Here is a 12,265-nt window from a genome sequence, read left to right as displayed (position 1 = left end):
CGACCCTTTCACAGGGGTCGCCTAAGACCATCGGAAAACACATATATAATTACATACTGTTTTTGTGATTAATCACTATGCTTTAATTATGTTCAGTTTGTAACATTGAACTTGGGGGTCACCACAACATGAGGAACTGTATTAAAGGGTCTCGGCATTAGGAAGGTTGAGAACCACTGATCTATACTAATAAAAGCCTAGATGGCGTCAAGCCCTCAAGCGCGACTGTTGTCATAAGATGGCCGTGTGCACAGCGGAGATGGGGCCTGGCGGCCACTCCGTACAGTGAAACCTGGGGGTCCCATGGCTCTGCGCAGCGCGGAGGAGGGCTGGTCCCAGTGTCTCCGCCACCTCGTGTGGAGGAGGCAGGTCCCAGCAGAGGAGGCGGGTTGCGGCAGGGGAAGGCAGTTGTGGGCTTGATCCCCAGTAGGGGGTGTGCAGGAGGAGGCAGCCTATCAATGATTCTCATCATTGATGTTTCTCTCTCCCTCTCTCTTCCTCTCTGAAATCAATAAAAATATATGTTAAAAAACCCCACAAAAACAGTTCCTTAAAAAAAAAAAAAAATTGGGCCTTGAAAGACTGAAACAATCATATAAAACTTATTAGTGAAGAAGTGATTATTCCCAGTGATTATTTCTTATAACAGCTGAATTTGGCTTGTTCTTAAACCTGGGAAGAATGAATAATACCTCACAGTGGATTATCACAACCTGGAGGCTGTGTTTACACCACATAAGGCCCTAGACCCAGAAACCTTTTATTTCTGATATTATTAACTTGAATCTGTTCTCTTTTTTTCTTAGTCTAGCTAAAGGTTTGTCAATTTGGTTTATAGTTTCAAACAACCAATTTTTATTTTCTTTGAGTAATTAATTTTATTTTGTACTTTTATATATTTTTATGTTACTGATTAGCATCTTTTCATTTCAGTTTGAAATCCTAGTAGCATTTCTTATAAAGCAGGTCTGTGGTGATGAGCTCCCTCAGCTTAGATTTGTTTGCAAAAGTCTTTCTCTTCTACTCATTTCTGAGGGACAGCTTTGCTGTGTACAGTGTTCTTTGTTTTATTTTTTTGCCCATCCAAACACTTTGCTTTATTGCCTTTTTTTCTGCGCCCTCCCCAGCTTTATTGAGGTATAATTGACAAGTAAAACTGCAAGATAATGTGTACATCGTGGTAAATTCATATGCATTGTACAGTGTTCTTGGTTGGCACTACTTTCAATGTTTGGAGTATATCATGCCACCCTCTCATGTCCTCAGTTTTCTGCTTAGAAATCCGTAAAAATGGAGGTTCCCTTGTAAATGATGTGTCACTTTCCCCTTCCTACTCTCAAAATTCTCTTTGTCTTTGATTTTGGGTAATTTGCTTATAATACACCTTGGTGGGGTCTTTTTTTTATTATTCAATCTGTTCCAGGATCTTTGAGTTTTATGTATTTGGATGTCCATCTCTCTCACAACATTTGGGAACGTTTCCGCCATTATTTATTTAGGTAAGCTTTTTACCCATCACTCTCTCTCCTCTGGGATTTTTATAATGTGCATATTATTTCTTTTTCTGGTGTCACCTAATCATGTAAGCTTTCTTCATTCCTTTTGATTTTATTTTTTATCTTCTAACTGGATAATCTCCTTTTTTGGAAGTCAATTATAGAGATTTACTCAAGGGTCTTAGAGTTTGCAAACTGGGAACATAATCAGGCAGAAACCCTGGTGGTGTTTAAACTCCAAATATTTGAGTGTTTTTCAATGTCTTTCTGGTATTAGTTTCTAGATGAATGCCTTTGTGGTCTGAGAGCATATTTTTTTTTTTTTCTATATTTATTGATTTGAATGTTTTTCAATGTCTTTCTGGTATTAGTTTCTAGATGAATGCCTTTGTGGTCTGAGAGCATATTTTGTATGATTTCTATACTTTCAGATGTGTTACTGTGTCATGTCCCAGAATGTGTTATGTCCTCATGAATTTTCAATGTGAACTTGAAAAGAATGTGTATTCAGCTGTTGTTTGATTAAGTATTAAAGTTTTCAATTAAATCCAGTTGTTTGATGCCACTCTTCAATTCAACTGTTGCTTTTCTAGTCTGGCCAGTTGTGGCTCAGTGGTTGAGCATCAACCCAGTCACGAAGAGGTTGCTGGTTCGATTCCCGGTTAAGGCACATGCCTGGGTTGCCGGCTGATCGAGGGTTCTATCTCTTCTCCCCCTTTCCCTTTTCCTTCCTCTCTCTCTAAAATATCAGTTTAAAAAAATATGTATATTTTAAAAAGAACTCAACTATGGCTTTTCTGGTTGTAGTTGTAATTATTAATAGAGAACTGTTTAAGTCTTAAGTATAATAATGGACTCATCTGTTTCTCCTTGCAGTTCTATCCATTTTTCCCTGGTGTATTTTGCCACTATACTGTTATATCCATGAACACGAGCACTGTATCTCCTTGAATACTTGACCTCTTTATCATAGCAGGTTTGGCTCAGTGGATAGAGCTTCAGCCTGTGGACTGAAGGGTCCCGGGTTCGATTCTGGTGGGGGATGTGCAGGAGGCAGCCTATCAGTCATTCTCTCTCATTATTGATGTTTCTATCTTTCCCTCTCCCTTCCTCCCTGAAATCAATAAAAATATTTTTAAAAAATATATATATATGCCATAATTTTTAGTATTTTTTGTTTGTTGCTCTTGTTCTTTATTCCCATCTTTTTCTGAATTCTCTGTCTTTGAGTACTTTACCTGATTCCATTTCTCTTCTTTTTTTAATATATCAATTGTAAGTCTCTATTTTTTACTAGAGGCCCAGTGCATGCATCATGCATGGTTCCCATCTTTTTCTGAATTCTCTGTCTTTGAGTACTTTACCTGATTCCATTTCTCTTCTTTTTTTAATATATCAATTGTAAGTCTCTATTTTTTACTAGAGGCCCAGTGCATGAAATTCATGCATGGGTAGGGTCCCGAGGCCTGGCCAGTGATCAGGGCCCATCAGATTCCCCACCTCCCACCTCCTCCTTCCCTCACTCCCTCAGCACCCTGCCGCCGCAACTGATCACCCGCCATGTTCTGTGCCGCCCCCTGGTGGTCAGTGCACATCATAGCGAGCGATCGAACTCCCAAGGGGACACTTTGCATATTAGCCTTTTATATAGATAGATAGGTGGCTTGCCATTGAATTTGCAGTGTATAGTTACAGTCAACCCAAGTCCTCTTTGAAATAACACTATACGACTTCCATTGTATAAATTCCTCACAACAGTCTTTCCAATTTCTTCCTCCCCTGAGTCTTATGATATTGCTGTCATTCACTTCAGTTTCCATAAGCTAGAATTACCATATATATATATTGTTGCTAGTATTATTTTTGAACAAAGATTAATAAAAAAAAATGTTTAAGTGATTTTACTTTCCCTTTATTGATCCCTTCTCAAATGCTCTCCCTTTTTTCATCATTTTCCCTCCTTTTGAAGAATTTACTTTACATTTCTTGCAAAGCAGGTGTACTGGTGACAAATTCTCTCAATATTAATTCTCTCAATATTAATTTTCTTTCAATAAAGAAAGTCTTTATTGCTCCCTCACTTTTGAAGAACAATATTGCTCAACAATGAAGGAAGGACACTTTTCTCTATCAACACTTTAAATATTTCATTACACAAATGGTTCAGGCACTTGGAAAATAGTCTGACAGTTCCTCAAAAATGGAACCTAGGATAACCATATGACTCATCAACTCCTCTCCTAGGTATGTATAGATGAATAAACAATGTGTTTTATCCATACAATGGTCCTAAAAATGAATGGATATTAGTACATACTACAACATGGATGTCTTTTGAAAAAATTATGCTGAATGAGTGGATGAAGTCAATCAGACCATCTATCTACAGTTTAGATTCTACACTAATAAAAGAGAAACATGCAAATTGGTGTCACTCTGCTATGCCCACCAGCCAGTCAGGATGAGTATGCAAATTAACCCAACAAAGATGGTGATTAATTTGCATATGTAGGTGCGGAGTGAAGACTGAAGACAGTGTAGAAGGAAGCCAAGCGCTGCAGAAGGGAGCGAAGTGGTGGAGAAGGGAGGGAGCCGAGGCAGCGGACATGGGAGGGAGTGAGGCAGCAGAGAAGGGAGCAAAGTCCGCCGAGGTAGGCTTTGCTCCCTTCTCTGTGGGAGCGGAGCTGAGGCAGCGGACATGGGAGGGAGCGAGGCAGCAGAGAAGGGAGCAAAGTCCGCCAAGGCAGGCTTCGCTCCCTTCTCTGCTTTGCTCCGGCCACAGGAAGCCCTATTCTTGCAGGAATAGGCTTGAGGAAGCCCTATTCTTGCAGGAATTTTCCTGCAACGGGCCTCTAGTATATAGATAAAAGGCTAATATGCAAAGTGTCCCCTTGGGAGTTTGACCGGGAGACCAGGGGTTTGATCATTCGCTATGACGTGCGCTGACCACCAGGGGGAGGCACGGAATGAAGGGAGGCCCCGGCCTCCCTTGCCTTTGTATATTTTAAGGGGTGCAGTGTATAGAATGTGCATTATAATCTCAATAAAGTTCATATAAATAAATAAATGCATTAAGAACTTTGCAATTCACCCTAGCTGGTTTGGCTCAGTGGATAGAGCGTCAGCCTGCGGAATGAAGGTCCTGGATTTGATTTCAGTCAAGGGCACATGCCCGGGTTGTGGGCTCAATCCCCAGTAGGGGGCATGCAGGAGGCAGCTGATCATTGATGTTTTTATCTCTCTCTCCATCTCCCTTCCTCTCTGAAATCAATAAAAATATATTTAAAAATAAACAAATAAATAAAATCAATAAATTGAAAAAAAGAATTTGCAATCCAATCTCTTAGGCATATATGGGTTTCCAGATTAATACCTCACATTTTTCATGTGTGCCATGAGAATGTTTAATCCACTCTCTAAGCAAATTTTCAAGTATTCAATTTGGTATATTTATTCCAAATCATCACATTGTAACGTTTAAATATAGATAATTATGTTTGTTAATTATACCTCAATATAGCTGGAGGGCGGGAATGAATTTCCAAGTGCATCCCTAATTTATATAATGATTTATTGTGTGTCTTATATCACTGAAAATGGGAATTAATTGCCTTAAGGATATTATAGTTGTATTAAACAAAAATGTTGAACTTCTACAGCTGAAAGTTAAACATAATAAAGGGTTCATTAGGCCATTGCTAGCAAGAAAAGACCAGGTCCTGGGGCCTGAAATCTGAGCTACCAGCAGCATGACTAAGTAAGAAGACAGTAGTCCAATGTCCTGGAGTTGTTGAGCATTTTTACAGATAGTGGGGAGAGAGATGTAAGCCGTTCTGAAAGAATTTATCTTAGCTATAGACAAGGGGTGGGAGAAGCCAAGTGGGGCCAGTGGTGGGATATGTGCAGAATCAACAAGGAAAAAGTGTTGGCGCTTGTGGATTGGCTGTGGGCAGTAGATTGGAAAGTGCATGTGGCCCTAGCCAGTTTGGCTCAGTGGATAGATTGTCGGTCTGCGGACTGAAAGGTCCTGGGTTTGATTCCAGTCAAGGGCACGTGCCCTGGCTTCCGGCTCGATTCCCAGGAGGGGGCGTGCAAGAGGCAGCCAGTCAATGATTCTCTCATCATTGATGTTTCTGTCTCTCCCTCTCTAAAATCAATAAAAATATATATATTTAATACCTTCATATCTTAAAAAAAGAAAAGTGCATGTGTAAAAAGGAGGTGGAGGCTCCTGGGTTAGATGGAGCATGGCTGTTCTCTCTTTTGGAAAGTAGTGGAAATAGCCAGGTGGAAGTTATCTGAAGTTGCAACTGACATAAAGAATGTGAGCAGTTTTTGTCAGAGCTGGTCCCCAGCTATTAACAGATTGTTCTCTTTCTTTCTATAGTCACTGTAATTTTGTTTTGTTTTTACATTTTAAAGTTTTCTAGGAACAGGCAAAAACTGATCTGAATTAAATTTCCTTCTAGTGTGAAATATACATGTGAGAATGTAATGAACACGTCTCGCACCCTGTGGTTAGGGCCACCCAGGCTGGGGCTCCAGGATTCCAACTTTCCACCAGAGCCCAATGCTCTGGGATTATTTCTCTTAAGGACAGAATGACTGTGGGTGGGCAGGGATTGGTGGAAAGCTCAAGGTTGGGAAGCATCAGAGATTGAAACAGAGCCAGACTCTATTACAGATAGTGAGGTCACATTGTGTCCATGTTTCTAAACTAGGGTCTCAGTGGCCTGACAGCCTTGCACCAAGCCCCCGACCTCTGGACGTAAGACACTGTTCCAGTGTGGCCTGGCCTGCCTGCCCTCATGTTCCTTCATTTGGAAACTGAATCAGGAATTCTCTGTGCACGCCTGTGCCCCTGTGTTCACAAAGAGCTGGGCGAACACAGTAGAGTCAGCTCCATGGTCAAACGTGCCAAGAGGCGGCTGGTTTGGCTGAATGAACCCCGCCTTATCCCTTCTGGTGTCAATCAGGCAGGAGTTGGGTTATGTATGGATTTCTATTCAATCAGAAGCTCCGCTGAAACAGGTGGGTGGGCGGACGCACCGCATAGGTAAGGACATTCCATCCACGCTCCTGGCTAGCTGGTGACCACTTAGCCACAATTCATGGTCTGTGGTGGCTCTTCCCCAGTCTGTGCTGTGCTGTGGTCTGTGCTGCTCACGGGAATCGTATCAGGACTCAGGAAACCTAGAAATGGTGAGTGTGCGGGACCAGGGGCTGGTGTGCAATCAGGGACGAGGGGCTGGCTGGAACTGGCTGTGGCGGAAGCGGGCCTCCTGGTGGTCAAGTCCAGGATCTGCAGCTGGAGTCCCCTGCAGAATTCAGCGTGGGGACTGGGCAGGCAGGCGGACCGAATGTACTATTTACTTCTCTTTCCGGGAAGCTCTGAGCCCCCAGCCTCACATCTCCCCAGACGTTGCCGTGGCACAGGGAGGGTCATCGGAGGACAATCGTGACTCAGTCTCTGGGGTTTGTGCATGAGAGGTTTGTGGGGACCCTGATTTCTCTTTTTCCTCAGGGAATGCCCATTTTCTCCCGAGTTCTCATTTTTGTGTGAATCAGGGTCTCAAATCCAAAACCTTGTCCCCTGGACCTGTCTCCACCTAGGGCTGGCAATAAGTCTCCAAACTTCCAGTTTCTTCCAGGCATTTCCAAGACCAACTATCCCCATTTGAGTCACAGCCTCATTATCAACTACTTGTCCTCTGGGGTACATTTCAAAAAGACTATTTTAATTGTTTATCTCTCTTTTTACAGAGTAATGGAATGCTCTTTTTTTTTAATTAAAAAATTGAGTTAGAGATAGAAGAAGGGAGAGAGAGAGAGGGAGAGGGAGAAAGATGGATTTTGTTGCTCCACCCATTCGTGCACCCATCGTTTGCACATGCTGGAAGCAACCGACGGAATTCTCTTTTTAAAAGATTTATATTTGTGGATATTTTGCATGAGAAAAACTAGAAAGCTAGGGGATAGGGAGGATGGGGGGGAGGGGTGGGGAGTACAACTGGATAAGGGGGTGCAGGCAATGATGATGCCCTTTTTGAGGTTGTGGTGTGGTTCCCTAGGCCTAGACATTTAAAGATCTTATGTTTGAGTTTTGCATCCACGTGTAGGTGCACTCAGAGTAATTTGTGCACATGGAGAAAGGCTATAAAGATCAGGGTTTCTGTCTTGGAGACAAAGGGTTTATGACTGGGGAGTTCATTTGGGCCAGAACCTTAAACTGAATCAGGCTGAGAGTTGCTTCTCTGTGAGAATGGAAGCCTGGGGAGGGAGCGCTTCCATGCTTACAGGAGAGGGGAGGGTTGTAGAGCTCCCAGAGTTCATTCTTGGGGCTGCTCAGGTGTCCCTTTCCACCCACCTCCCCAGGGACTGACCCACTCGAGAGGTTCTGTCTCAATCTAGGAGTGTCTGGACCCTAGGCTTGCGATTATGTTCAAATTTCTGAATGTGGATTTCCTGAACTGTAGGAAAGCAGGCTGCTTATCTGTCTTGATTGCAATATTTGTGTTTCCTTCCTTTGGATTTCTTTCAACAGTGAATATTGCAGCCCTTTAATTCTAGTGTTCAGTAGCATTTGGGCTTTTAATATGTAATTTGAATGAGAAATACCCTGTGCATAAGGAAAGATAATTATGGAACCAAGTAGAATTTTGATTCCCTTTAGCAAGAAAAGTTAAGATGTGAGATGGATGTTTTAAAATTCTCAGGGTTTCTTTTTTTCTGCTTTTTGGTCAGTGTTTGTATGTCCATGTCTCTAGAGAATTTTTACTTTGGAAAGGCAATATCATTCCTAAGGCAGATGATTACCTATTTCAATGGCTATTGGGAAAAACACAATTGCATTTTTATATTCATTGATAGGAAGAAAACACCTCAAAATTTATGGAAGTCTAAATTTTCTAATTCATTTCAGGGCTTAATTCCAAACCCCTTAGGCATTATAATACATTCTGATTCCTGAAAATATCCCCTGTGTGCAATATAGTGAGGGACAGACTAGACTGATCATAACGCATCTTGTCCTTTTTATCAGAAAGGGATTTGATGCTGAACACAAAATATAGTGTATAGTGCACACCTGGAACCTGTATGTTTGTTAACCAGTGTCACCAATAAATTCAATAAAGAAAAAAAGAAAGGAAAGGGATTTGAAAATATTTGATGGCTTTCAGTTTTATATCCATTAATGTTTAAAGCATTAAATCTTGAAATGGTATTCTGTATTTAAAATTAATTTTTTATCAGAAAGGGATTTGATGCTGAACACAAAATATAGTGTATAGATGAAGTGTTACAAAATTGCACACTTGGAACCTGTATAAGTTTGTTAACCAGTGTCACCAATAAATTCAATAAAAAAGAAAAAAAGAAAGGAAAGGGATTTGAAAATATTTGATGGCTTTCAGTTTTATATCCATTAATGTTTAAAGCATTAAATCTTGAAATGGTATTCTGTATTTAAAATTAATTCTAAAAAGCAAAAATAATGATTAAGTATAGTGAAATATGATATATATAAATTTCTTTTTTTGTTTAATAGTGCATTGGAAGGTTAATTAAATTCCTCATATAAGAAACTAACATAAGAAGACCCCTTGCCCATATATCCTGCTCCACTCCTGTGTTCTTACTCTAGCTATTCTCAGCCAGTTTTAATCACTTCTAGATTATTCTGTTAATTTTTTTAATTAAAAAAATTTAAAATTACAGTTCACATTCAATATTATTTTGTATTAGTTTCAGGTGTACAGCATAATAGTTAATCATATACTTTACAAAGTATTCCCCCTAATATTCCTAGTATAATTAAATTCCTCATATAAGAAACTAACATAAGAAGAGCCCTTGCCATATATCCTGCTACACTCCTGTGTTCTTACTCTAGCTATTCTCAGTCAGTTTTAATCACTTCTAGATTATTATGTTAATTTTTTTTAATTAAAAAAATTTAAAATTACAGTTCACATTCAATATTATTTTGTATTAGTTTCAGGTGTACAGCATAATAGTTAATCATATACTTTACAAAGTATTCCCCCTAATATTCCTAGTACCCACCTGCTACCATACATTGTTGTTATAATATTACTATTTACTATGCTGTACTTTATATCCCATGACTGTTTTATAACTACAAACTGTAATTCTCAATCCTTTACATTTTTCACACAGTTCCTCTTCTGCCTCCCCTCTGACAAAATCATCAGTCTGTTCTCTGTATAAGTCTTTTTTCGTTAGCTTGTTTATATTATTCTTTAGATTCCACATAGAAGTGAAATCATATGCTACTTATCTTTCTCTGTCTGACTTGTTTCACTTAACATAATACCATTCTAGGTCCGTCCATGCTGTCGCAAATGATAAGATTTATTCTTTTTTATGGCCATTCATATTTTAAATCTTTTTTTCCTTCTTAACAAATACTCTTTAATCTATAATAATAAAAGCATAATATGTAAATCTACCGAACGTCTGAACATCCGAACGATCATCCGGACAACCTTCCGAACGAAGCCGGGGCTGTGAGGGCTGAGGCGGCAGCTGGGGCGACTGCCAGGGCTGAGGAAGCTTGGGCTGCGAGGGCCTACCCCTGCGTGAATTTTGTGCATCGGGCCTCTAGTGTTTCTTATGATACTGGTTTTGGTGGTCTTATGATACTGGTTTTGGTGGTGATGAACTCCTTTAGCTTTTTCTTGTCTGGGAAGCTCTTTATCTGTCCTGCGATTCTAAATGATAGCTTTACTGGGTATTTTGTGCCAATCCCATCTGTTGAGAAATCAGCTGACAGTCTTATGGGTGCTCCCTTGTAGGCAACTAACTGCTTTTCTCGTGCTGCTTTTTTTTTTTAAGTATTCTTTTATTGATTTCAGAGAGGAAGGGAGTGGGGAGGGAGGGAGGGGGGGAGGGACGGAGGGAGAGAGAAAGAGAGAGAGGGGGAGAGAGAGAGAAACATCAATGATGAGAGAGGCTAGGGGGAGGGAGAGAGAGAAACATCAATGATGAGAGAGGCCACCTCCTGCACACCCACTACTGGGGATAAAGCCTGCAACTCAGGCATATGCCCTTGACTGGAATTGAACCTGGGACCCTTCAGTCCACAGGCTGACGCTCTACCCACTCAGCCAAACCAGCTAGGGCTGTCATGCATTTTAATTCTACATAATTGTCTCAATTGATGAAAACGCAATAACTGCCACGCACAGGAAAGCAAAGTTAAAGTGAGCTATGTCTGTTCTTCTAATGAAGGACTTTAAGGCAGTATGTATGACCAGCTAGGCTTTGTTAAAAATTGAAATTCCACAAGCCTCTTGGACTCTTTGGTTTTGGTAATGGGAGTAGAAGAAAAAGTTTCCAGTTCTTCTACTGAAACCTCATGCAGATATGACCTTGTTTTATGGAGTCTTATAAATAGTGAATAAAAAAAGATGAATTTTTTCACAAGGTATTGATGGTCTGAAAATGATAATATTTGTTTAATTTGTATAGCATTTTTGTCATTTCCCCAAAGTATTTGAACCCCTGCCATTTAAAAAATATGTAATGTGGTTACAGTAAAAATACGTTGATAATTTCCATGTGTTTATGATGGTGTTAAATGTATAAGGAAGTGAGTGTGGGGATAGAGAGTAAATTTTTGATGATAGAGTCATAGATGAGGTGTTTGGAAATGGGAGAATCATATATAACCTTCCTATAAATGGAATCTGAGTGTTCAGTGCTGTCAGTCTCACTCATCCTAATGGACACATATTGGGGTGTTTTAGGACTCGGTGGCCTTTGAAGATGTGGCTGTGAACTTCACCCAGGAGGAGTGGGCCTTACTGAATCCTTCACAGAAAAAGCTCCACAGAGATGTGATGAGGGAAACCTTCAGGAACTTGGCCTTCTTAGGTAAGGATGGTGACTTTCCTTCACTTTTTCAATTAGAGAACAAGTGTTTCTTACCCATCAACATTGTCCTAAGATGGTAATGTGAGAAAGGAGGACATTGGTAAATAAACTGAGCATGGTCACAGCTCATCATAGAAATAGAATCTACTAATTTTTGTATAATTTCTAATACGTTGAAACCAATTTTCTGGGTCTGCTTCTTTAGGTAAAAAATGGGAAGATCATGACATTGAAGAAAACCAGGGAAGAAAACAAAAGTGAGTCACACAACAGAAAGCACTGCCTCACATGAGAAACCTGTTATGCTACAAAATTTTCCAAAGAAGCAACCAAAGCAACCCTTGCTTCAAATTTAGTCTTAAAAAATTAACAAATTACTTTCTTATATATGACATAAATACTCAGTGTTTGCAAACTAGTTTACATGGAAACAGCATTAATAAATCCTATACATGAATATCACTTTTTTGCTATATTTTAAGTTTAACTATAGTTGGTATACATACTATATTTGTTATATTAGTTTCGGGTGACAATATAGTAATTTAACATTTTTATACCTTATAACACAATCTCCCCACTAATTCTAGTAATTATCTTCCACTATTAAATTTATCACCCTATTCCTGACTTTACTTTTTTCACTTATTCCCCCTACTCCCTCCCCTCTGATAATCATCCCTTTGATCTCTGTTTCTATGAGTCTGTTTATGTTTTTCTTTACCTGTTTTGTTTTTATAGATTCCACATATAAGTGAAACCATATAGTATTTGTCTTTGTCTGACTTGTTTCACTCAGCATAATAGCCTTTAGGTTTATCTATGGTGTTGCAAATGGCAAGATTCATTTTTTTAAATAGCTAAGTACT

At 39.7% G+C, this 12,265-nt stretch overlaps 1 protein-coding gene across 1 annotated transcript in view; it reads left to right on the top strand.

Annotated features, from left to right (window-relative positions):
• The window catches only part of LOC102262069 (zinc finger protein 14-like), a 48,852-nt gene that overhangs the window by 25,268 nt on the left and 11,319 nt on the right, over positions 1 to 12,265 (top strand). Inside the window, 2 exon segments of the mRNA XM_014533308.1 lie at positions 11,270 to 11,396; positions 11,602 to 11,653. Of these exon segments, the coding sequence (XP_014388794.1) occupies positions 11,270 to 11,396; positions 11,602 to 11,653 (179 nt within the window).

Source organism: Myotis brandtii, unplaced genomic scaffold (genome assembly GCF_000412655.1).
Source record: "Myotis brandtii unplaced genomic scaffold, ASM41265v1 scaffold964, whole genome shotgun sequence".
Classification (NCBI taxonomy): Eukaryota; Metazoa; Chordata; class Mammalia; order Chiroptera; family Vespertilionidae; genus Myotis; species Myotis brandtii.
This window is presented reverse-complemented; position numbering and strand designations above follow the sequence as displayed.